The 26,525-nt window shown below is 45.4% G+C and overlaps 1 protein-coding gene and 1 non-coding gene across 8 annotated transcripts in view; one reads left to right on the forward strand and one right to left on the reverse strand.

Moving 5' to 3' along the window:
- LOC124802840 (RNA-binding protein fusilli) overlaps positions 1–26,525 on the forward strand; it is a 499,044-nt gene that overhangs the window by 61,631 nt on the left and 410,888 nt on the right. For all 7 annotated transcript variants that reach the window (XM_047263851.1, XM_047263850.1, XM_047263852.1 and 4 more), the window contains exon 2: positions 4,845–5,092. In XM_047263851.1, the coding sequence (XP_047119807.1) occupies positions 4,853–5,092 (240 nt within the window). In that variant the 5' untranslated portion in view covers positions 4,845–4,852. The remainder of the gene's footprint in view (positions 1–4,844; positions 5,093–26,525) is intronic.
- Trnat-ugu lies at positions 16,374–16,447 on the reverse strand. Its single transcript has one exon. It is a non-coding gene; the product is annotated as a tRNA-Thr (tRNA).

Below are 26,525 nucleotides of genomic sequence, written 5' to 3' on the forward strand. Positions count from 1 at the left end.
CACGTTCGCCAACTTATCAAACGACGGAAACAGGAATGTTGGGAGAGAGATGCCTCGACCATTGGGTGCCATACGTCACCTTCCCAAGTCTGGACAAAGATCAAATGTCTTCGACGCAAACGAGATTGCTGAGCACTGTGCTCGCGCCTCTGCGTCAGAGAATTACCCCCCAGTCTTTAGCACTCTCAAACGGCGGATGTAAGGGAAATTCCTCTCATTCACTACAAGCCACAGTGAACCCTATAACGCCTCATTTACAGAGTGGGAGCTTCTCAGTGCCCTTGCACATTGTCGCAAAACAGCTCCTAGACCAGATCGGATCCACAGTCAGATGATTAAACATCTCTCATCTGACTACAAGCGACATCTCCTCGTCATCTTCAACCGGATCTGGTGCGATGGCGTTTTTCCATCGCAATGGCGGCAGGGTACCTCCACTCCGGTGCTCAAACCCGCTAGAAACCCACTTGATGTGTCATGTGGTCTACTGGCTCCATGTCATGGCGGCTTCCACCAGGGTCGCTCTACCACTGATAATCTTGCGTCCCTCGAGTCCGCCATCCGAACAGCCTTTTCCAGACGCCACACTTGGTTGCTGTCTCTTTTTATATACGAAAACCTTATGACACGACCTGGCGACATCATATCCTCGCCACATTATACGAGTATGGTCTCTGAGGCTCACTTCGGATCTTCATCGAGAATTTCCTGTCGCTTTGTACTTTCCGTGTCAAAGTTGGTGCCTCCCATAGTAAACACCCCCCCCCCCCCATACCCAGGAGAGTGGGGTCCCGCAGGGCTCTGTATTGATTGTCTCTCTTTTTAGTGACCATTAATGGTCTAGCAGCAGCTATAGGGCCGTCCGTCTCACCTTCTCTGTATGCAGACGACTTCTGCATTTCATACTGCTCCACCAGTACTGGCGTTGCGGAGCAGTGCCTACAGGGAGCCATTCACAAGGCGCAGCCATGGTCTCTAGCCTACGGTTTCCAGTTTTCGGCCGCAAAGTCGTGTGTTATGCACTTTTGTCGGCGTCGTACCGGTCATCCAGGACCAGAACTTTACCTTAATGACGATCAACTCACTGTAGTGGACACACATCGATTCTTAGGACTGGTTTTCGGCGCCTGATTGACTTAGCTACCTCACATACGAAAGCTTAAGCGGAAGTGCTGGCAGCACCTTAATACCCTCCGTTGCCTGAGCAGCACCAACTGGGATGCAGATCGCTCTACGCTGCTGCAGCTCTACAGAGCCTTTGCTCAATCCCGCCTTGACTATAGGAGTGTGGTTTATGGTTCAGCAGCGCCCTCAGCGTTGCGTTTACTCGACCCAATGCACCACCTGTGACGTTCGCCTAGCGACAGGAGCTTTTAGGACGAGTCCGGTGACAAGCGTCCTTGTGAAAGCTGGAGTGCCTCCATTGCAGGTTAGGCGTGTGCAACTGCTGGCCAGTTACGTAGCACATGTTCGTAGTTCTCCTGCGCATCTGAATCACCGTCTCCTTTTCCCACCCACAGCGGTTCATCTCTCACATCGGCGGCCCAGGTCAGCGCTTCCAATTGCAGTTCGTGTCCGATCCCTTCTGTCTGGAGTCCTTGCCTTTACCACCTATATTTGAGGTCCATTCACGTACACTTCCATGGTGTACACCTAGGCCGCAGCTTCGCCTAGACCTTTCACGTGGCCCTAAGGACTCAGTTAACCCCGCGGCTCTCCGCTGCCACTTCCTCTCGATTCTTGACACGTACCGAGGCCACGAAGTGGCTTATACCGACGGCTCGATGGTTTATGCTCACGTCGGCTTCGCGCATGTCCATGGAGGACGTATTTAACAGCATTCCTTGCCCGATGGCTGCAGTGTTTACACTGCCGAGCTGGTGGCTATATCTCGTGCTCTTGAGCACATCCGTTCATGCCCCGAGGAATCGTTTCTTCTGTGTACTGACTCCTTGAGCAGCCTACAAGCTATCGATCAGAGCTACCCTCGCCATCCTTTGGTGGCGTCCATCCAGGAGTTCATCTACGCCCTGGACCGGTCCCGTCGTTCAGTGGTGTTTGTGTGGACACCAGGACACGTCGGCATCCCAGGCAACGAACTTGCCGACAGGCTGGCCAAACAGGCTACGCGGAAACCTCTTCTGGAGATGGGCATCTCTGAACCTGACCTGCGTTTTGACTTACCCCGGAGGGTTTTTCGGCTTTGGGAGACGGAATGGCATAACAGTACGCACAACAAACTGCGTGTCATTAAGGAGACTACGAACGTGTGGAAGTCTTCCATGCGGGCCTGTCGCTGGGAATCAGTTGTCCTCTGTCGGCTCCGCATTGGCCATGCTTGGGCGACCCACGGTTACCTTTTGCGCCGTGAAGACCCGCCTCAGTGTCTGTGCAGCGCCCGGTTGACAGTGGCCCATATTCTGATGCACTGTCTCACTTTGACTGCCCAGCGACGAAATCTTGGATTACCGGACTCGTTGCCGCTCTTTTTATCTGACAACTCGACGTTGACTGATTTAATTTTACATTTTATTCGTGAGGGTGGGTTTGATCTAAGTTTTAGTGCATATCCGTTGTCCTTCTGTGGGTTTTGGTTACCAGGCTGCACATAAGACATAGCCCTTTAACACATGGCTTCCTCCTCCGACGAAAGGATCCACTACTCTGTGAGGTCTGTGGTGTGCCACTTTCAGTTCAGCATATTTTGGCAAAGTGTCTTATCTACTGATATTAGGGCAGCCCGCAGTCTCGATAGAGATCTGCCGACCATCCTCGCCGATACAAATTCCAGTGTTACAAGAGTGGTGAAATTTTGTGAACTTTCATCCCGAAATTGATGGGGAAGGAAGACAGATTTTAATGGGTTATCAGCTGCTCCGCAAGTGGGGACAGCCTTCGTCCCTACCCATGAAACTGGCACGCTGACTTTTCGTTAGGACGCTGATGACTATGATGTTGAGCGCCCTTCACCTTAATAATAATAATAATAATAATAATACCGATGGACATTATACTTCGTTACTGTTTCGTAAATATTTTACGTACGTTTTGTAAAAAGTGTAAGCGTTAGTAGTTAATGTTGGCTCACTCTTCCTGAATCGGGGGAGGGGAGGGGGGAGAACGGTATTCATGTCGGTGCTATTACATCTGCCCTCCGCAAGTCCACAAGGAATCTTACAGAACGTGGCGGAAAGCAACTTTTCCCCAGGCTCTGTTTTCGACCTGAGGCATATGAGCGATGTAGCGTAGCGATAAGACACTGGACACGAATTGGAGTGAAGGGCAGTGCCAATTTCTGGGATGTTTTCTTTAAAAGCGACACGTCCAATCTTCCCTAGCATTCTGCAGTCCGAACTTGTACCTCTATAGTCAGCAAGCTGGCGGAGACTACTTTGTGTTCCATTGTCGTTTCACTCCCGCACTCCCCTTTTTGCCTGTTCTTTTCGCGAATGGTGTGCGGAGAGGAAGACTGTGAATCCTCCATACGACGTGGAATATCTCTGATTGTACTTCTGTCGTCGTTTCGCAAGATGTACAGCATTTCACCATCAAGAGTCACCAGGGGCATTTTGTCTGGTGGTGTTTATGGAGTGTGCAGCTGGAGGCAGCGCAAACAAATGCTGCTCATCTCGTCTTTCATACGAAGCCCAGTTTCGACACAGAGCATCGGTTTGTTTCCCTTTACAAACGAGATGTTTTCTAAAGCGGAACTTTGCGTGCGCATTCGATACAGCGCTCCCATATTACTGCGATATTCGTTTTTTTTTTCGATGTATATTATCAGGAACATTAAAACTAGGTGAATAAGCAGCAGTAGCCTGTTGCACCGGCCCGCCCTGGTTGCTACCGCTATGCAGCGGCGCTGCTCAGTCGCTGCTGGACTAATGTTTATTCTCCGTGTTTTACTGTCCCTGTGAATACAAATATACAAAATGAATACTACACTAATATGGAACCACTGTATCGAATTGGCCCGTAAAATTCCACTTCAAGAAGCATGTTGTTTGTAATGAGAAGCACTGACGCTTCCGCCGATGCTGAGCGTCGCGTGAAAGCTTTGGGCGGACTCCAGCTGCACATTGCAAAAACGAAACTGCAAGTACCTGCCGAAACACCAGAGAAAACTTGCCTCACGACTCCAACGAGGGACACCCTGTATATAGGAGGAAGCGATTTGCTGGTTGACTCTTCCAAGAATGGACGCTCTCGGAATTTCAACAGAATACAACGTGTTGCTCAGTTCCTTTCTAGTAGCGTCTGCAACTGGAGCTGGATGACCAGCTCCGTGAGGGTTTTACGCTTAGTAAACGAACTCGTAACAAAACACACTACTCTTCTTTGTATCTCGTCTATTTTCTCTATTAGTCCTATCTGGTAAGGTTTCCATACCGCTCGGATGTAACGAAATATCGGCGTACGAGAATTTTGTAAGGTGCCATCCTTCGTGGGTGAATTACGCTTCATGAGGATTGTTCCAGTGAACTGTCTGGCATCTGCCTTCTCTACGATCAGTTTTATTTCGTAGTTCTCCTTAAAGTAGCTACATACACAAACACCCAGATACGTAATATATGTATTTCTGGTGGTTATTCGGCAATCGTGTAGAGAAATAACTGATCTTTCTCCTATTTATGACCAATAAATCACATTTAAGTCCAGTCTCAACTGCCGCTGCCTGCAGTGAGACTCAATCATCTCGGGAGTCGTCTACATTTTGCCACCACTTTCTGCCATTGCGACATCTGTTGAACAGCTTAATCAGCGAGGAGCCTTCTGCTCCGCATCTAATGACCTCATGTTGCGGTGTTGAGTGTGACGGAGGTGCTGTTTGTTGCGTGTTGCAGAGTGAGGCATGCGATGGCCAGTGAGCGCGCCGGCGCCCAGGGTAGCGACCGCAGCCGCAGCCGCCGCAGCAGCAGCAGCGACCGTGGGTAGCGAGGGCGAGAGCTGTGGCGCGCCAGCCATGATGGAGTCGCCGCACCTGTGCCTGCTGTACGTGGCCACGGCCGGCCAGCAGGGGCCCGCGCTCGGCGCCGACGAGGAGGAGGTCGTGCTGCTCGCCTACGTCATGATAGACCTCAGTCTCAACAAGGTGAGTCCTGCGCTTGCTTCAACTTACTTACGTCGCTTTGACCGCCACCTAATGATGTAATAAGAGTGTGGATTCGTACGTGCAACAACACACAGGAGTTCAGCCGTCAGTATCGCCCTACATATATGCTGACGATTTCTACATTTAATTCAGTTCCTACACCATTGTAATTCTGTCAGAGACAGCAAAGGCCTTGGAAGAGCAGTTGAACGGAATGGATAGTTTCTTGAAAGGAGGATATAAGATGAACATCAACAAAAGCAAAACGAGGATAATGGAATGTAGTCGAATTAAGTCGGGTGATGCTGAGGAATTAGATTAGGAAATGAGACACTTAAAGTAGTAAAGGAGTTTTGCTATTTGGGGAGCAAAATAACTGATGATGGTCGAAGCAGAGAGGATATAAAATGTAGGCTGGCAATGGCAAGGAAAGCGTTTCTGAAGAAGAGAAATTTGTTAACATCCAGTATTGATTTAAGTGTCAGGAAGTCATTTCTGAAAGTATTCGTATGGAGTGTAGCCATGTATGGAAGTGAAACATGGACGATAAATAGTTTGGACAAGAAGAGAATAGAAGCTTTCGAAATGTGGTGCTACAGGAGAATGCTGAAGATTAGATGGGTAGATCACATAACTAATGAGGAAGTATTGAATAGGATTGGAGAGAAGAGAAGTTTGTGGAACAACTTGACCAGAAGAAGGGATCGGTTGGTAGGACATGTTCTGAGGCATCAAGGGATCACCAATTTAGTATTGGAGGGCAGCGTGGAGGGTAAAAATCGTAGAGGGAGACCAAGAGATGAATACACTAAGCAGATTCAGAAGGATGTAGGTTGCAATAGGTACTGGGAGATGAAGAGGCTTGCACAGGATAGAGTAGCATGGAGAGCTGCATCAAACCAGTCTCAGGACTGAAGACCACAACAACAACAACCACCACCACCACCACCACCATTGGTGTTACTGAACGCCCATTTCAGGGAGCCATTCGGAATGCGCAGTCACGGGCTCTCGCCCATGGGTTTCACTTTTCTGCCGACAAGACCTGTACTTCTCTCGGCGAAGGACAGTCCATCCTGATCCTGCACTTTTTCTTGATGGCTACTCACTGCGGGTAGTCGAAATGTATCGCTTTTTTAGGACTGGTTTTCGACGCCTGGCTAACATAGCTTTCCCACATTAGTCAGCTTAAAAGTAAAAGTGCTGGTGTCATCTTAACGCCCTCCGCTGCCTGAGCAACACCACTTGGGGAACAGTTCGCTCTACATTGGTGCGGTTCTACAAGGCCCTAGTTCAGTCACGACTTGACTATGTGAGTGTAGCGTATGGTTCGTCAGCACCCTCAGCATTGAAGTTGCTTGATCCTGTGCACCACTCCGGGGTCCGTCTAGCGACGGGCGCTTTTCGAACGAGTCTAGTGACCAGTCTACTAGTGGAGGCTGGAGTCGTTCCATTGCACACCAGGCGGCGCGAACTGCTCGCCCACTATGCAGCGCACGTCCATAGCTCGTCTCAGCATCCAAATTATCGTCTTTTGTTCCCGAACACAGTGGTTCATCTCCCGGAACGGCGGCCTCAGTCAGGAATAACGATCGCTGTACGTGTCCGTTCCCTATTGTCTGGACTAGTCATTTCCTTTACAGCGTTTCGTACGGGTCCATACACATACAACTCCGTGGTGTATGCCTCGGCCGACAGTACGCCTGGACCTTTCGCAATTCCATAAGGACTCCGTTCCTCCTGAGGCGCTCCGCAGTCACTTTTTATCGATCCTTGACGCGTCCCAGGGTTCTGAAGTCATCTATACCGACGGCTCACTGGTTGATAGGCTTTGCCTATGCTCACTCGGCGCATGTCGAACAGCGCTCCTTGCCGGATGGCTGCAGTGTCTTCACAGCCGAGCTGGTGTCCATCTCTCGTGCCCTTGAGCATATTCGTTCCTACCCAGGTGTGTCCTACCTGGTCTGCAGTGATTCGTTGAGTGGTTTACGAGCCATTGATCAGTGCTACCCACGCCATCCTCTGGTATTAACTATCCAGGAGTCGGTTTCTGCCCTTGAACGATCTGGTCGTTCAGTGGTCTTCGAATCCCCGGAAATGAGCTCGTTGACAGGCTGACCAGACAGGCCACTCGTAAGCCGCTTCTGGAGATTGGAGTACCCGAACCTGACCTCCGATCGGTGTTACGCCGCAAAGTTCTGGGGATGCTGAATGGCGCAGCTTAGTTACGCCCAATAAACTCCCCGCCATCAAGGAGCGCACAAATGCGTGGCAGTGTTCCCTGCGGGCTTCTCGCAGGGACTCTGTGGTCCTCTACCGCCTTCACATTGACCTCACATGGCTGACAAATGGCTATTTTCTCCGGCTTGAGGCCCCACCATGTTGTCGCTGCGGTTCCCGTTTGACAGTCGTCCACCTTTTGGTGGACTGTCCACATCTAGCCGCTCTAAGACGGAATTTTAATCTCCCTGACTCCCTTCCTTCGATTTTAGGAGACTATGCCTCCACTGCTACCTTGATTTTACGTTTTCTACGTACGCTGGTTTTTTTCTTCGGTTTAAGTTTTAGTTCCTGTGCTTCCTACTATAGTACTTTTAGGTTAGAGATTTTAATGTGTTGCAGAGTGGCTGGCTCATCCTTTTTTATCCTCGTGATCAGCTAGCCCAAGACATCTGCTCTACTGGTTTAAGCTCTTCTGCCTGTTTCTTCTATGTCTGTGCATTTCTTGTCTTCTGTTGTCCCTCGTGTGTTAAGCTTTTTTTTTACCACGTAGTTTGGTCCCTTTAACAATCAAACCAACCAATCCAGCAGCGAGGACGCGTTTCATAGCTCGTAGCACGCGAAGACTACGACTAGGTCGGTCTTCGAAATGTTGTGCAGGCAAATGAACCACCCGACAGCAAACCATTAAAATTTACTTTGCTTCTATATATGGAAAAGTAGTTGTGACCGGTTGCTTCGTAGCGTAGCCTGACGACGTCAAGGTGGAAGAAGCTAGTTTTGGAGTAGTGTTACAGTGAGTCTGATTATCGAGGAAGACAGTACTCTGTTTGAAACACACAACTTGTTTTTGGCAAGTGCAACGGAAGTGACATTCATTCCGCGACTGAAAACAGCGCTGGAGAAAGAACAGCGATGCATGTTCGTCGTGCTCTCCAAGAGTAGAGAACGCGGAGACGATTGATGCATTGTCCCGCTGAAGAAAATGAGAATCTAGAACCATTTAAGAATGTCGGATGGTATTTCCAGAAATCTGTGCGGTTTATTCAATGACTCCCACTCAGTACCTCGATGAAATGCAATTTCGGACTGTACGTCACGCTTCAGAACGACGACAGTGAGCCGGTATGAATTTAGCAGATAAGTCCCCATTCAGAGTGACTAGCAATTATGGGCGCTAGTTGGTTGGGGGGCGGAAGATAACCACGTGAAGATATGGTGGGCGTGATATTATGGCATCATGATCTGTTCGAGAGCACCTCATATTCGCAGCATTATAGACCACAGAGGAATCCTGTTAAATTGAGAGGTTCGTTTCTCAACATTTGAGGCTGACTGCAGTACAATTTTACTGCCGCCAACTTATATTTCGCGGAAAGGCCACAAAGATAAGAGATTAGAGCTCGTACAGAGGCATATAGGCAGTCATTTTTCCCTCGTTCTGTTTGGGAGTGGAACAGGGAGAGATGATGCTAGTTGTGGTACGTGGTACCCTCCGCCACGCACCGTCTGGTGGATTGCGGAGTATGGATGTAGATGTAGGTACTTCACGATGTAGTGGTTTACCTCATCTGTGTGGGCTGTGATGCCATTCTCAAGAGTGCCTACGCTGCAGAGAGGCAATTAGACATGTTGTGCACGAACTGACCTCTCGATTGTGTCCTCTAAATGTTCGTGGGATTCGTGTCGGCTGATCTGGACGGCCAAATAATTAATTCGAATTGCCCAGGATGTTCTTCATACCAATCGCGAGCAATTTTGGAGCGGTTACATGACGCATTGTATTCCATAAAAATTCCGTTGTTGTTGTTCTTGTTGTGGTCTTCAGTCCTGAGACTGGTTTGATGCAGCTCTCCATGCTACTCTATCCTGTGCAAGCCTCTTCATCTCCCAGTACCTATTGCAACCTACATCCTTCTGAATCTGCTTAGTGTATTCATCTCTTGGTCTCCCTCTACGATTTTTACCCTCCACGCTGCCCTCCAATACTAAATTGGTGATCCCTTGATGCCTCAGAACATGTCCTACCAACCGATCCCTTCTTCTGGTCAAGTTGTTCCACAAACTTCTCTTCTCTCCAATCCTATTCAATACCCCTCATTAGTTATGTGATCTACCCATCTAATCTTCAGCATTCTCCTGTAGCACCACATTTCGAAAGCTTCTATTCTCTTCTTGTCCAAACTATTTATCGTCCATGTTTCACTTCCATACATGGCTACACTCCATACGAATACTTTCAGAAATGACTTCCTGACACTTAAATCAATACTGGATGTTAACAAATTTCTCTTCTTCAGAAACGCTTTCCTTGCCATTGCCAGCCTACATTTTATATCCTCTCTGCTTAGACCATCATCAGCTATTTTGCTGCCCAAATAGCAAAACTCCTTTACTACTTTAAGTGCCTCATTTCCTAATCTAATTCCCTCAGCATCACCCGACTTAATTAGACTACATTCCATTATCCTTGTTTTGCTTTTGTTGATGTTCATCTTATATCCTCCTTTCAAGACACTGTCCATTCCATTCAACTGCTCTTCCAAGTCCTTTGCTGTCTCTGACAGAATTACAATGTCATCGGCGAACCTCAAAGTTTTTACTTCTTCTCCATGAATTTTAATACCTGCTCCGAATTTTTCTTTTGTTTCCTTTACTGCTTGCTCAATATACAGATTGAACAACATCGGGGAGAGGCTACAACCCTGTCTTACTCCCTGCCCAACCACTGCTTCCCTTTCATGCCCCTCGACTTTTATAACTGCCATCTGGTTTCTGTACAAATGGTAAATAGCCTTTCGCTCCCTGTATTTTACCCCTGCCACCTTTAGAATTTGAAAGAGAGTAGTCCAGTCAACATTGTCAAAAGCTTTCTCTAAGTCTACAAATGCTAGAAACGTAGGTTTGCCTTTCCTTAATCTTTCTTCTAAGATAAGTCGTAAGGTCAGTATTCCCTCACGTGTTCCAGTGTTTCTACGGAATCCAAACTGATCTTCCCCGAGGTTGGCTTCTACTAGTTTTTCCATTCGTCTGTAAAGAATTCGCGTTAGTATTTTGCAGCCGTGACTTATTAAACTGACAGTTCAGTAATTTTCACATCTATCAACACCTACTTTCTTTGGGATTGGAATTATTATATTCTTCTTGAAGTCTGAGGGTATTTCGCCTGTTTCATGCATCTTGCTCACCAGATGGTAGAGTTTTGTCAGGACTGGCTCTCCCAAGGCCGCCAGTAGTTCCAATGGAATGTTGTCTACTCCGGGGGCCTTGTTTCGACATTTACATTTCCATTGTTGTCCGGGAACATAAAGTCCGTTGCTGTCTGCAAGAGGTCTCCCAGTAGCCGAACGTAGCCATTTCCAGTCGGTGATCGCTTCAGCTGCACCAGAGGACACAGTCCATTCCATGTAAACACAGCCCATACCATCATGGAACGATCACCACCACTACCACCTTGCTCAGCGCCTTGTTGATAACTTCTGTTGTCCATGGTTTCGTGGGGTCTGTGTCACCCTCGAACCCTGCCATCACCCCCTACCAACTGAAATCGAGACTCAGCTGATAAGACCACGGTTTTCCAGTCGCCATGAGTCCAGTCGACATGGTCTCGCGAGCCCAGGAGACGGGGTGCAGGCGACATCGTAGAAATGTCCCATGCGAATAGCTCCAACTACTATTCCGCATTCAAAATCTGTTAATACCCGTCGTGCGACCATAATCACGTGGGACAACTCCCACTTGAATCATGTGAATGCAAATGGTTGCTCCACCAATGCACTGTCATCTTATTCCTTGTGTATGCGATACTACCGCTATCTATATGTTTACTTATCGCTATCCCGAGACTTTTTGTCATCTCAGTGTGGTTCATGGTGACCATCACCAATCGATGGTCAGTAGCTCCATGAAGAAATTATTACTTGTAAAACTTAAAGAAGAAACATTCGTGAGTGAACAACACTATTTCTTTTAGACTTTAATATATCCAACTGCGTTTTTACAATAGTTTTGGCAAAAGTAGGTTTCCAGCTTCCAAATGCTATTAAGACAGGAGCATCAGCAAAAGCATAGTGCAACTGTTTTGTTTGCGGTATATGTATACTGTGACTCATCTCCTAGCTAGGTTAGAATGTCTAAACTGTAATAGGCATTCGTGACATAATGAGATTCGTTTAGGTACTTGTATTTACTAAGTTCGCCGTGGGCCAGAACACTGCTATACTTGTTGCTATAGAACATCCTAATAAACAAAGTAGGCGCTAATGGCTATTTTGGCTGTTTGTAATTGTGTACTGAGTCGTAGGGTAATTCCTCACTTAAGGAATAATATTCCACGTCTATGGTTAGGAGAATACTGTCGTCAGTAGCGGTTCACTGCTCTGTCGTCACTATTTAAAGAGGTACTCAGACATCATTCTGATCCAGACCATAATATATACACTGCAAAATAACATTACGTCATCGGTTGACGATTCTTTTTCTGCCTCAGTTACTGGATGTGGTGAACGTTCAGTAGCAAGTTCTATTACCTCTGAAATAAAACCATCTCTAAATTGGTGTGCTGTTATTAGTCCATAGTTCCAGATATAATTTCGACTTGGAAGGTGCCGCTTTTTTAATACTGATATCCTAATGTTTACATAGGGTTCTTGGTGGGTTTCAATCTGAATGGTCACGAATGGACAAAAACTACGTTGACAGGTGAAGCCACGAAGTAATTATTTTTAAGTATTAATTTCTCTGTAACAATGTACCAGAAAACTCAATGCACGTGACTCACTAATTTGGAATCCTCTCAGAATTTAGCCCCCATTATAGTAGCAGCCAGTGTGTTGTTTGAGTTCTAGCTCAGTGTACTGAAGCATATGATCTTTAATAGTTGTTTCGTAGACGAGAAAACTGAATTTGTGAAGAATAGTTTCGCTCATACACGTCTGAGGTAGGACAGAATCGTCAAATGAGAGGCTCATAAGAAGTTAGTTTAGGAAGCACTTGGTAAAGAAGAACGGCCTTCAGTGTCGCAAACCTTTCTCCGATGTCGAAACATACAATGCCCAGATGGATGGGCTTGGCATGTGGAAGGGTGGCTACTTATCGCCTGAAGAGAGCGAATCGGACTTCAGTCTCTATGGCGGTGTCTATGTTTTATGTCATTCTACAGTACCGTACAGACGATAAGCGACAGTCCAGTGGCCAGAGAAGAAAGAGGCAGACATAAGGATAAATTTAATAACTTCAGTATGTTGTGATACGAAATTCATGGTGATCCTACACTTTGTTATTTGATGAATATTTCCAAAATATCGTTCACATATCTATATCTTGGCACAGACCGATGTGCCCGACGAACTGTGAAGAAAATGAGTTTTCATGAGTTATTGGGAAAGCGAAGTAACAAGCCTGCACAAGATCCAACAAAAAATTTTGATTGAATACACGTAGATTCATACAGTTCAATAGAGATCCATCCTACATGAGTTCTGCGTGGGATACAGGCGGAAATCCAAGTGAGAATCCATGGATAAATGTTACGAATTGCGAGATAGAGTGTAATACAACTTGTGTGTACGGCCTGTCATTCGATTTAGGGGTGATGAGCTTTATTAAACTGACGGAGGTACAAAGGCCGATCGAATGGCGTTTTCTGCTGGCTTTTAGCTATTCTGTTTTACCGACAAGTTATCGACGTTTGTTGTTCTGGCTCTGCATTAAGAAAATAATGGACAGTGTGAGATTGGGGGAGGGGGCGGGGGCGGCTGAACAAGGTGATAAATAGATGTAGAAGGGAACAGCAATCAGCAGACATTTCTGGAGAACTGCAGCCGTTGGTATGGCAGTCGCACGTCAGGGCCATCTGCATGAGAATAGGCAGCGGCGACCGTTGGAGCTGCCGGACGGCCTCGCAAGGTCACGGCCCCGTGGACATGGTGGCCTGAGGTCCACATCCTCTACGGTACGCGCGCTGTTCACTAGACTGTCGGCGAGGTGGCTGATGGGAGTAGCTGAAAGTCTTTACCGACGTAGTCTTAGCATACAGCAGTGCATTCAGCGCGTTGTCTGGTGTGGTGTTGCGTCCAAATACTGGTTTTATGCTCTGTGTTACTCTGTGCTGTGCAAGTCTCATCTCTACTTAACTCTCGAAACCTACAGCCATTTGAACCTATGTCCTGTACTCATACCGTGGTCTCTCTTTGCAGTATTTGCCCTTCCACGTCGTTCCATTACTGCAGATACTTCGCAGGGGTCACTTGGAACGCTGCGCCAATGACACTTCATGCATTGGAGCTGGTTTTCTCCACTCAAAGCGCACAACCTTATGCCCGAACCGTTCGCCGTTGCCAAACTGCCACAACAATTGGTCACTTCACCTTTTCCCGGCTTACTTGATGTGTGTGGATCCGTTTCTTTTATTTCGTATTTCGTCACAGATAACAACACGGAAGTCCCCTCTCCCCCTCCCTCCCCCCCCCCCCCCCCCACACACACACACACACACACACACACACACACACACATACTCTACGATGCTAATGATACATATACGTATCATACTCAGCGCAGTTAAACACTACTAGATGCTTACGCGATTCAGCGTCGCAAATACAATTATAATCACAATTATCGGCTTGCATGAGATAAGCTTTGCACGACATTACGTGAGATCAAATTTTTGAAAGCTGCTTGGGCACCAAAGTCACAAATGTAAAAAGTTTATGCAGCATAGTGGCATAGAACAGCGGTTAGGGTATAGACATGTCGTGAAGGTCGTAGGTTTCGAATCTCATCAAATGATGCATCTAATTAAGACTTCCATCATTTTTATTCAGTTAATTGCTTTAAATGTTTTTTCTTCTAATATTTTGCGTGTCGTTTTCAGTAGTGTACTGACTTTTTTGCTTTTCTTCTTCCTATCATCGTTTTTTTCGTTTAGACTCTGCCTGTATTGCGTATAATCTGCAACCAATTGCCAACCAGAACTGCTCGTCGGTACGTAACGCGGCAGTTCGTGTAACCAGTGTGAGAATAGTTTCAGATCACCAGTGAACGATAGCTAGAGATTACAGTTTATTTTTTAGCGCTGAAACTGAAATTTTTGTGTCTTCAGTTTGTTCGTAGGGGTTTCATGGCCGTGAACAAAGCGATCGTTATTTTAGTTCTGCCGCTGATTGTTGATCGCCGTTTTCTGTGGTGCACATCACAAGGCTGTGGTTAGGTTAGGACATGAGTTTTAAATGAAGCTTCACGAAACGCGTCGTCTGCCGCAGTTCAGTTATTGGCCACTTTACAGCTGTCAACAGAGCCTCTCGTATTTTCGTTGTACCTCGCGGCGAACCGCTTCCAACTTTGCTCCGCGTTACACATTAACAGCATTTGTGAAGTGACCCGCCGTGTTTGTGCGTATCACGTATATCGGAACGGTAGCCAGCAGCCGATGTGGCAACACTGCAGCGGCAAGTGATACACGTCAACTATCAAGTAATTTTAATCGGAGTACAGGTTTTTATTGTTGTTCCACATTCCATAAACTTCTAGCAATAAGAACGAATGACTCAACTCAAGAGTTCTGCTATTTGCGATGTCGCCGCATTAATTATGGAATGGTGGAAGGATGCTTCATAAGCCGGTGTCGCGTTACATGGCATGGCCGTTTGTGTGTGTGTGTGTGTGTGTGTGTGTGTGTGTGTGTGTGTGTGTGTGTGTGTGTAGTCACCACACAAATTCTATAACGTGTATAGTTGTTTTTCTGTTTTGCGTTTGGACAATTAGTTACTGGCAGTGCATTCGGATATTTTTTGTCTCACATGATATTGGTCCCGTTCTCAAAGCAAGAATTAGTGATTCGTGATTGTAAGAAATTCGTAGTTGACGGCTTGACGTGCTCAGTGACCCGAACTGATCTCTAGCAAACTTGTCTCCAGTGTAGCTCACATGGAATTTGATGCATGACATATTAATTCAGTGTATCGGAACGTGGGGTTGAAGGCTTCGTCTACAATGAAGTGAAAAACTGTAGCGACTGAATCCATAGTATTATAGTGTTTTTTCCTGATGACATGCTTCTGTCTTCCTGGGAGTCACCTCCATGTACAGGCCTCTTCGTAAAAGGATGTTATCAGCATTTCGCAACAGTAGCATCGTCTTGCAGTCTTTAGTGCTAACTCATCATGGTTGGCAATCCTTCAGTTTACACGGTACACTTGTTGCGTATCAGGAATCTTCTTTGGAGTCGAAGGAAGAACACCTCAAAGACATATATGAAATAAGGCTTTTCTGGATTCCACACACACTGTAATATGCAGACTTGCTACGGAGGAAATACACGTTAAGGAAGCGCGCGACATACATTCGTCAGTAAAATGGAGAAGTGATGGGACGAACAACCTCACAACAGTAACCGTAGTGGAGTGCTCGTCAGAAGCGAAGGAACATTTGTGAGGGTGCCACTTATGCATCATGATGATGATGATGATATTATTGTGGTAATCATCGTCATCATCATTAGTCTTCATTTTTAACCGTTCCTCACCGTCTCTTCTCTGTGCATAAAAAGTCGAATGCTTTCCTCATAGTACCTTCGTCTTTTTGCAGCCCTTTTTTCGCAGCAGCGTAGTTTACTAGCATGCTTGCTGGTAATGGAAACGCAGGTGTCCGGCGCAGATTGAAATCAGAGCGCGGTGCGGTGTGGCGGCGCGTGACGCCGCCTGTTAATTGGGAATGTGCGTGTGGCGGAGGTGAGAGCGCGGGTGCCACGCACCGCTGCCCAGAAGTCCTCAGCAGCAGTTATTAGCATCATCCCATTAGCATGCGCCAGCGACAGGTGGCCGTCGCTGCCCCGCAGCTACTGCGCTCGGAGGGACTTGTCCGCTTCACGTTCTGCTGTTTGACTACTGCTGGCGAGAGGCTTCCTTCATGCAGACGATATGTGGGTGTTGCTGAGCGCTGGAGGCGTGCAGAACGAGTAAGCAGTTTACAGTAAAGGAATATATTGAAATTACAATTAAATGAATACCCCTAGCTGTAGACAGGCGTTGATATGTCAACGGGGACAGTTGAAAATGTGTGCCCCGACCGGGACTCGAACCCGGAATCTCCTGCTTACATGGCAGACGCTCTAGCCATCTGAGCCACCGAGGACACAGAAGATAGTTCGACTGCAAGGACTTACCTCTGGCACGCTCTCGTGAGACCCACATTCCCAACTTATTGTCCTGCACTATATTCATAGTGTCTCTGCCCATTCTACTCATTACTCGCAGCTTCTTGCCGATTCCCGTAAGAGTTCGGGTACTGTTAGTGCATCCGCACGGAAGATGGTCAAATGGCCGGAGAGCCAAATAGAGGAATATATTTATTACAATGGTAGGCGAAGACTTCGGACTAGACAAAAAACAGTGAGGTAACTGACTATACTACATAGCAAAAAAAAAATGCTGCCGTTACATCAGTACTCCGGAAGACCATCCGCTGATTGGCAATGGGTACGAGGTACGATATTGAACGGTAAAACGAATCGTTGTAAGCCCGTGCAGAAGCTTTTTTATACTTTCCGAGTAAGCATGTAGACGAAGACGCGACTTATTGTTCAGAACTTGCTCGCACGGGCACACCCCCAGAGTGTTACCAACATTTTCTACCAAACCAAACATACCAGCTATGTGAGAAAAGTAATGAGACACTTATTTTTTATCTACCAAAGTTTTTGTTTTATTTTTTCAGAAAACTGTTGTCCCTTTCAAAGTAATTAGCTTCGGTAGCTAGTCAACGGCGGAGTCGTTCCCTATCTTGGCAGCAGCGCTGAAAGGCTTCAGCTGGTACGGCCGTTTAACATGTCAGTCACATTCTTCTGAATTTTCTCCAGAGTCCCTAAATGACGTCCCATTAACGGATTTTTCAATTTGGGAAAATGGAAAAAAGTCTGGAGAACTCCTACCAGATTAATAGGGGGCTGTGGAACAGCAGGAATGCCTTCTGAGGTCAAACATTCCGTGGTAGAAGTGGATGTGTCACATGGGGCGTGACGTGTCACACGTCATCCTTACTGTTAAACGCCGATCTGACCTCGCAGCAGCAAGCACCCGTTCGACGTTTTCGTCGGTTTTTGAAATTGAAATTCTCCTTAAGCGAGGTCCATTTTCAGCTGTTCTCGGCCTTCCAAAAAATGCTTTCTGCCATCGAAAGACATTTACTCTTGATACGGAATTTTCAACTTTTCAAAGGTTACACACGCCGATTTGCCTCAAGACGTACACTGAGTTAACAGCGACTTAAAATATTTGTCATGTGGACGGTGATCAACAATGACAGCACAAGTGTCAAGTATAACGCACTGGAAGGCCACGGCAGAGGCGACAGGAGTATGGGACGCGCTTGGAGCCTCCCGTACCTGGCGTCTACCTGAGGTGGCCGCTGGCGGCGCTGCCAGCGGAATACACGGCGATATACGGCCGCTCCGGCAGACTTGCCAAACAATACCTTCCACTCACCCGTACCTAGTTATTTTCGCCCACGTGAGCGCTACAGATACTTACGACAACGAATCTCTTATCTGCGAGATTCAGATGAGATGAGCTACTACGGACACACTATCTCAGAACTGCCCAAAACGCGAACTGGAAAAAAAAGTGTAGGGAATTATTAGCTTCGTAAGTGAAGCCAAGTTCGAAGAATAAGCCCGTCTACGTTATAATCACGTTCAAAGTACTTCCAGTTACGCACACTCTAGAACTCTAGACTCGGGCCAGCTGGAGACTGAAAATTATTGATCCTAATTTACTCGCAGCCTTTTCCTGATGACCCACTCCAATCACGAGAACTTTACACCACGGAGAAAGCACATTTTACTATCCAAGCTATGGAGGTTACTTTCAAAACCTACTTCCAGACTGAAATAGCTCAACTACATCCCTTGCACCAGACAGTTACGCTAGTGGGTCCAATACGTCAGACATGCTACAATTATTTCAAGAGATAAATTATGTAAACAAATGAGGCAGGTTTCCCAATATTTGTCTAAAACATTCGTAAAGTCAGTTTCAGTTTATAGTAACCAACTCTTCTAATATAAACTAACAAATCACTTCTATGTATAGGCCTACTTAAGTTGCAACTAAAACGGTAATTATCACTGCAGACAACAAATAATTACCTACCGATTAGACAGGTCACGAAAATCTTTTCCTCTTGTGAGACAACTTTCGTTAAGTGTCCTTTTTCGTCAGTTAATCTCGGAATATCTCAACTAACTCGTCAAATGAACGTACTGACATTCTCACAAAAGTGGAAAATGTAGTACTGTAATTTCTTAAAACATTATAGAACGTATGAAATAACTCGTTTATGTCCCAGTCAGCAACGAAGTGATTCACCGAGATCTTGTTTTTTGCATTGGCTTCTTATTTGGAACTTGCACACAAAGCTACTATCTCTTCTGTTGAACGAAGACTGATGATGGCATTCCTTCGGCGTCTCTTCTGGAGTCTCGTACGGCGACACCTGAGCGTTGCCAGCGGACCTGCCGTGATGTCCAATTTCGGTAGGGCCCACAGGTTGAACAGCTGGTTCAGTGTGATCAAGACTTTGCATCGCAATCCATCAGCTTAAGTTCTTGGATTTCCAAAATTTTTTGAAAAGCTGTCTCTATGAGGGTTAGACAGGTACTTCTCAAATTTTAAAATTTATGTAAGCAATTAAAACTGTGAGAGATCGGTACTCAAAACGCCCACAACTATCTTTCGTGGACAGGTTGTTACCCGAAATGCCTCAAAAACCGAACTAGCTTCAACTTTTTACTGTATTGCCCCCGTTACTTCCACACTCCATATTGCGTATTGCTGCGGCATTGGCAAAGCCAGCGGAACGAATAATGTCCATTGCAAGTTCAAACTTTGCGACAAATTGTGATGCGCGATCGGAAATACAGGCTTCCGCTTAGTCAGACTGGTCACAGTTCATTGATAACATAATATGACAGCAAAAAGATTATTCGAGTTAATGTGTAAAATCAGTGAAACTGGATATAAGGCGTCGGAGTTTCGGAGAAATAATACGCACACAGTCTCAGCGATAGCAAGGGCTGATAGATCCGGTAACTAACACACAGTGGCATTAACAACTCATATATTAAAGTTGCTGAATAGAAGCATAGAACGAAAAGTTCGGGATATGGTGCAATGGTACAATTAGATGATGATCAGTACGGCTTGAGAAAAAGCAGTTGCACTGTAGTCATTTGTTAGGTTGCACTTCTTTAAGGAGGCAGGACGTCAGAAAAACTGATCTTTTCATAGGATTTGTCGATGTAGTAAAACAGGTATAAGTTATAGAGAAAGATGGTTGATGCGCAGTTCATACAGGAACAAAGAAGAACCGCAAGGGGACTAAACACAACAGAAAAGCACGATAGAAAGACAGGGTGATTTAGCACTATCTGTCGGCGAACTAAGGGAGCTATAAAGTTTCATTTAGTTGTACATTTGTTCGCTTGAGGCGCTGTTGACTTAAGTTTTTGGTCCCTTTTTCTTCGAAGGTGCTGCTGTAACTGGACTACAGTATCTGGAGATGTTAGAGAATTGGCTGTTCCCCCAGCTCGAACAAGAAGCACAACAATTCATATTTCAGCAGGATGGAGCGCCACCACATTGGCACTTATCTGTCCGTAACTACCTGAACGTCAACTACCCGAGGCGATGGATCGGCCACCAGGCAGCTCGTGACAGAGCACTTCATCACTGGCCTCCAAGAAGCCCTGATCTTACCCCCTGCGATTTTTTCTTATGGGGGTATGTTAAGGATATGGTGTTGCGGCCACCTCTCCCAGCCACCATTGATGATTTGAAACGAGAAATAACAGCAGCTATCCAAACTGTTACGCCTGATATGCTACAGAGTGTGTGGAACGAGTTGGAGTATCGGGTTGATATTGCTCGTGTGTCTGGAGGGGGCCATATTGAACATCCCTGAACTTGTTTTTGAGTGAAAAAAACCTTTTTAAATACTCTTTGTAATGATGTATAACAGAAGGTTATATTATGTTTCTTTCATTAAATACACATATTTAAAGTTGTGGTATTCTTTTTGAATCACCCTGTACTGGGATTAAAGAGAGCATAATGCAAGGATTGCAGTCTGCCTCGCGCCCTGTTCAACCTCTATTCGAAGAAGCAATGACGGGACTAAAACAAAGGTACAGAGCAGGGATTAAAATTAAAGGCCTAAGTTATCAACGGTAAGATCCTGTTATGTCATTGCTATCCTCAGTGAAACTGGGAAATTACAGGACCTATAGACTGGGATGAATAGTCTAATGGACATAGAACAGAGGTTGAGAATAAACCAAAGAACGATAAGAGATTAGGAGCTGTAGAAATGAGACTAGTGATAAACTTATCAGGACGGGAGACCACGCAGTAAACGAAATGAAGATGAAGATAAAGAACGCATAAAGAAGCAAGTGGGATATATTAAGAAGGCTATCAAAATCGAAGAGAGTGTTACTCGCTAAAAGAAGTCTGTACCCCCCAGAATAGGCCTTAATTATAGGAAGAAATTGCTGAGAAAGTACGTCTGAAGCACAGTGTCACATATACGCCAATCATCGGATGTGAGAAAAGCGTAAAAGTATTACAGCGTTCGAAATGAAGTGTTACGGGAAGTATGTTGAAAATAAGTGTGCTGATAACAGGTAGCTCTTGGAACACCATGTATAGGAGGGCGGACACGGTGAAAGGACATTATACGACTGGGAATAACCTCCATGGTATTAGGAGCCGTATAGCGCGAAAGCTTTAGGCGATAACATATACCGGAAGTGGTCCGCACTAAACCTGTCCGAATGGTAAACCCACACTATTTTCCACCAACAGTAAAATTCTCACATCTATGCTTTGCCATGTATATGCTTGACATGTGTAGATAAACTGAAACAAAATACCCGTATTTACGTGCGCCTCAAGGAGGCAGTGAAAATAAACTGAATCAATCCTGTATATGATGCCGGAGAAGGAGAACTTGTGCTTACTGGAATGTAGTCATTTATGAAACGGACAGTTCGTCTCAGTCTTGTTAGTACCTATATAATTTAAAGAAACTATGAGTCTGATAAATAGGCAGTTTGGAGTGGTAAAAATTCTATTTCGACAATACTGATATTCACTGTAACGTGCTAGCATAATCTAAAAACTGAAACGTCGTTTTAAAGCAGATATATGAAGTGAAGTGTTACCAGTGTGTTAGTGTTTACACTAGTGAGCATGTTGGTTTTTATTGACTACCACGTGGAGCCTGATAGCAGTAACACGTGCGACCCGCTGGCAATGCCATGCTAGAGAGCACCGGCCCCGCCCCCGCGAGGGCGTGCCGTATGTCGGGGGTGGGGGCAGGGGCAGGCGCGTCTGCAGTAGTCCGCCTACGGCCAGCTGCCTGCTGGTGTAAGGCTACTCTGCGGCTAACGGGCGTCACCTGTGAAAAGATCTGCAGTAGGCATGCTTACCAGTGAAAGTAATATTGAGATTGAGATGGAAGATGCCGGAGCTCTGTTAGACGCTGTTTTTTCCAGAAAGCCTATGATACAGTTCCCCACCGTCGCGTAGCAAAATACGTACATACAAACATGCGACTGTATTGAAGACTTCCTAGGGAAAGAACTTCATATATCTTTTTTTGCTTGTGGAGGGTAAGGGCGGGGAGCGACTGCGACGCCATCATCACAAGCAAAGATAATGACGTGAACGACATGCAGCACTAAGTCTACTCACAGTACCGCGCAGGGAGGTAACCGGTAGAAACTAGTTACGAAATGGAGACGGCCTCGTAGATGGTACACGTATGGTCCAAGAGATTAGCGGATTTCCGCGACGCGCCAGGTGCGCGGTTATATCGGACGGATCCGGGCCGCCTATCTGAGGCCCGTTCTCTCTTACCTGCAGGCCCCGCCCGTCGAATGTAGTTTCTCGATATGCCCGCAGGCCGGATCCGCTCGTGTCTGCCGTAAATCGGCGGAGTTTCATGATATAGTCGCGGCCCTAGGACTGCAGTGCATGCATGCTCGACAGGTCAGAGGCCACGAGCGACGTATTCCAGGAGTTGCGGCAATGTCTCACTGCATGTGCTTAGTACAGTGGGATTTTTGTAGGCTTTTTATTTTTTGTAGTATGTTTTCGTAATTTGAAAGTAGTTGATATATTCGAGAGAAAGTATGGACCACGCTAGGAAGAAAATTGTGGCAGTCACCGGCGATTTGTACCCTATGTGCTCATATTTCTCGAAAGGAAAATGGCACAAAATGTCAAAAATGGATTGTTTAAAGGCAACATTTCAGATACATAGATCTGATTCATAATCATGGGCATCCCGACGAGAATTATGAAAATTCAATATGCTTTGAAGAAAAGACTCTTGAGCCATTATAAAGTACAGTAATGATTGTCATTTTATTGGACATAAAACTGTTGTGTGTAATAGCCTGAAATAATGAAAACAGTACTAGAAACATTGTGTTGGCTGTTACTATAGTGTTGATTTATACATCTCAAAGCATCCTTTTACGCTTATTTCAAGAGGCATACACTCTCCTGCACAGTATTTCTGAAATTATTCGAGGTATTTTAAATCTTATCATTACATCTACAAGAAAATGTATGTTTTTGTAACCAAAACCTGTTCCTTTTATTGAAGTAAAACTCTAGCAGTTTCACAAGCTGTGACATTGTCGCGATAATACAGTGGCCCGTATATAGAATAAGTTTCCTTTAATTTACGTATATGGTCACAAACTTTTTGTTAACAGATTACCAGGTTCTGTCTATAATGACCATCATCAAATCTGCAGTAAAAAATGGGAAAACATAAATACATTCACAGATGTCCAAAGCTTAAAAAGAATAAATAGACCATAATGAAAAGTACTACTGACATATACATGCATTTGTGCGCTTTAAGTATGAAGAGGCATACCTGTTTTTATAAAACAAAGTCTTAATGTACTGCAGCCATAGTGGCATCGCCAAATGTCAAGTGCACAATCAGCACCAGCATCGTCAAATATATATAAATAACATATGCACGAGTCATGTTGTCAGTAGCACTACTGTTGGAAACAAGCTGCCGTACAGTAGCCACAAGATGTTTGTGTTTTAAGTTCACCAGATGTCGCTAATGTAGGCATACACTAATTTTCAATGATTAATTGAACAGCGTAAAATAAACGGGGATACAATAGTTGAAGTCTGTAATGTGCTTATAACGTATAAAAGGCATTACAGTAATAAAACGCGATGAAATAGAATACGACAAAAGAGGAAGAGTTACGAGACAGTGGTTGACATATGCTCAAGTGCCAATATTCTAGATAATAGACCGAAACCGATAATTTGTTAACAAGAAGTTTGTGACCATAGACGTAAATTAATGGAAACTTATTACACCAGCAGTGATCTTTACTGAAACGTATTTTCAATCTGGTTTGCTTTCTACATTAAAAAACAGTTACAGAAGAAGACGACGACGTTATTTACGATGTATTATGTTCAATTTTCGCTCGCATCAAGAAACGCCGTCTGCTTGCATGTTTTTAAGATGTTCCCTCCTTTGGCACTGTTGTTTCTTGACCTTAGTTGCAATGACGGATTTAAAATACCTTCAGTTGTTATAAAGCAGATGCTGACAATATGGTCACACAAATGAAGATTTTTCTGAAACTTTATTTCAAATTTTGTAGTATAGCTTTTATAACACTGCAGTTCTCATGGAATACTGTCTGCAAACGTTTCAATCGTCTGTTCGTACGCCCTATTTTTTACGTTCTAGTTTATGCTGTGTTCATGAGACAATGTTCACAAACAAGGTATTTCATGGTACAATTGTATCAGTTTTTTGACGTGGTCATTGGTCCAGAGACATCAGTGGCGAAGTTTGAGTAACACTTGTATTTCTCTTGTTGCGATGAAAGTCTACAGTTACTCGTATATAGCGGTAGATAAGAAAGTTCCGCTTGTGTACCATGCGGCAAAATACTCTGCTCTGTGTGTGTTGTGATTCGCAAAAATCTTGTTTCGGTATGTCGAATCGTTTATGAAGTATTAGGGACTTAAGAGCAATTCATTCTCGTGCTTGCGCACCATTCCACCTGAATCTGGCTGACCGTAAGCTCACGGACTCCCTGAACGAGGCAAGTCGCAGAAATCTGCACGTTTGGGCCTCGCAGAGAGATCGCATCACCGGTTCCGAGAACTGCGAGTAACGTTGTCAAGGTTGTGTCGCCACTAATGCACGGGCGTAAACTGCTGATGTTAAATAATCCGTCGGAATATCAGTGGCCCGCCGCTAAAATGCGCTCGTGTGTGGCGGCCTGTTAAGCAGCTAGACCTCAGCATAAGAGTAATGTAATGCGCGTAAGTACACTAAAAGGTCCTGCATCATTTGAGTACAGGATTATTCGTTAGCCAAAACCTTAAAATTTCTCTCGTCGTACAAAATGTTCAAAAGCTTCCTGGAATGTAGCCAGGTGGCATCTCCGACAACCGCCGATACTTCGACAGGTGAGCACCCTGTATTTTCAAGGCATTAATGCAAACAGCGCATAAGTTAATCTCAACTCTTCCTTCAATAACACTATTCCAATAGTTGGAAGTGGACGCTAGAATCTAAGACATTAGGTCCCGTGCCATGTAAGGTGAACTGATCTCATAAGGGTAGCCGTGGGGTAGGCAGCTGCTAGATTCATATTCGTTGCAAGACTCCTGAGTAAGCGTAATTCCTCCTGTCTACCAGGGAACCAGTAACACTGTCTCATTGTAACTGTCAATGCTTTTCTCATCCGTCTCTGTTTGTCCATCTCTTCTGCTAATCTTTTTTACTATAACTCGCCCTACCTCTGACCCTTGAACTTCTCCACATTGATTCCTTGTATAATGTTTTCACACTTTTCTGTTAATATTACCACTCACATTCGGCAGAAAGGTAATGAGGAAATTACTTAATTTTAATACGAGAGACATTTCTTAATTTTTACAAATTCGATATTGTCGTTATTATCCTGTCTTACAGAAAAAAATTCGGCTCACACAAGGGGAGGAGAAAACAAAATGAAACTTCATGGGTATTTCGTGTTTATGTTCTGATTGCAAAATTGAGTCACATTTACGAATAATTTGGTAGTACGGGCCCACTTTTTAGGATGGCGATACCCCCCCCTCTCCCCTGGATACAAGCAAGAATTTGATTGGGAAGGGTGTCGCAAAGCGTTGTGTCCTCGCCTGAGGTACCTACTGATACTGGGGCGGAGTTGACATCAGAGCTGGTCCCACACACTTTCTATCAGGTACATATCTCTGGGGACCTTTCTGGCCACGGGAGTACATCAACATCACGCTCACAATTCATAGAGACACTTGATTATGTGTGTGAGTATTGTCCTGTTGAAAACTGCTACTACGATGCTGATGCAAGTCATACCAGTTCACCCCTCACACCATGACGTCAGGAGTAACACCGCTGTTCCTCTCCAAAACAAGGGAAGAATGGGATCGTTAACCAAGCCGCCGCCATACCCGCGGCCGATGGTCATCCACGGTACTGCAAAACAACAGTTCATTGCTGAACACAGCGCAGAGCCATTCATCAGCAGTCCATGCTTCCCTGTCACACCACCACTTCAAACGAAGCCGTCTTTTCTATGGCGTTAAGTTCAGTCTCCGCATAAGATGGTAATTCCCTAGTCCGGCTGCTGCTAGCCTCCGAGGAATGATGCGGGATGGCACAGAATGTTACAGAGATTTCATTACTTGTCGGATGTGAAGGGGCCACGGTGTGCTTTGAGTACAATGCTTGTGGTTTTCAGGTGCGGTAGAAAGGAACCTTGAAGAAGGCTATGCTTGTCACCCACGTTCACTTGCAGTCCTGCATAGGGCCACCGTCACATTAGAACGCCCCACAAATGTGGATATTGGACGATTCGATCGGCAAGCTAGATGTAGACTCACAATGATGCCCTTTTCAAATTGTCGGGCACTGATAACGTGTTTGACACGACTACGCGGCATATCCTCTTCAGCTCTGAGCACATATTTAAGCTGCAAATGACCTACTTTTGTGTTCATTGCTTTTTGTTAACGATAGTTATCAATCAGTGACTCCAATACATTCTTAAAACCATAGTGAATATCTTATGGCTGGTATCACGTATAACATGAGACTTAAACAGTACAATTATCCATAA

Source organism: Schistocerca piceifrons, chromosome 6, assembly GCF_021461385.2.
Source record: "Schistocerca piceifrons isolate TAMUIC-IGC-003096 chromosome 6, iqSchPice1.1, whole genome shotgun sequence".
In the NCBI taxonomy this organism is placed as follows: Eukaryota; Metazoa; Arthropoda; class Insecta; order Orthoptera; family Acrididae; genus Schistocerca; species Schistocerca piceifrons.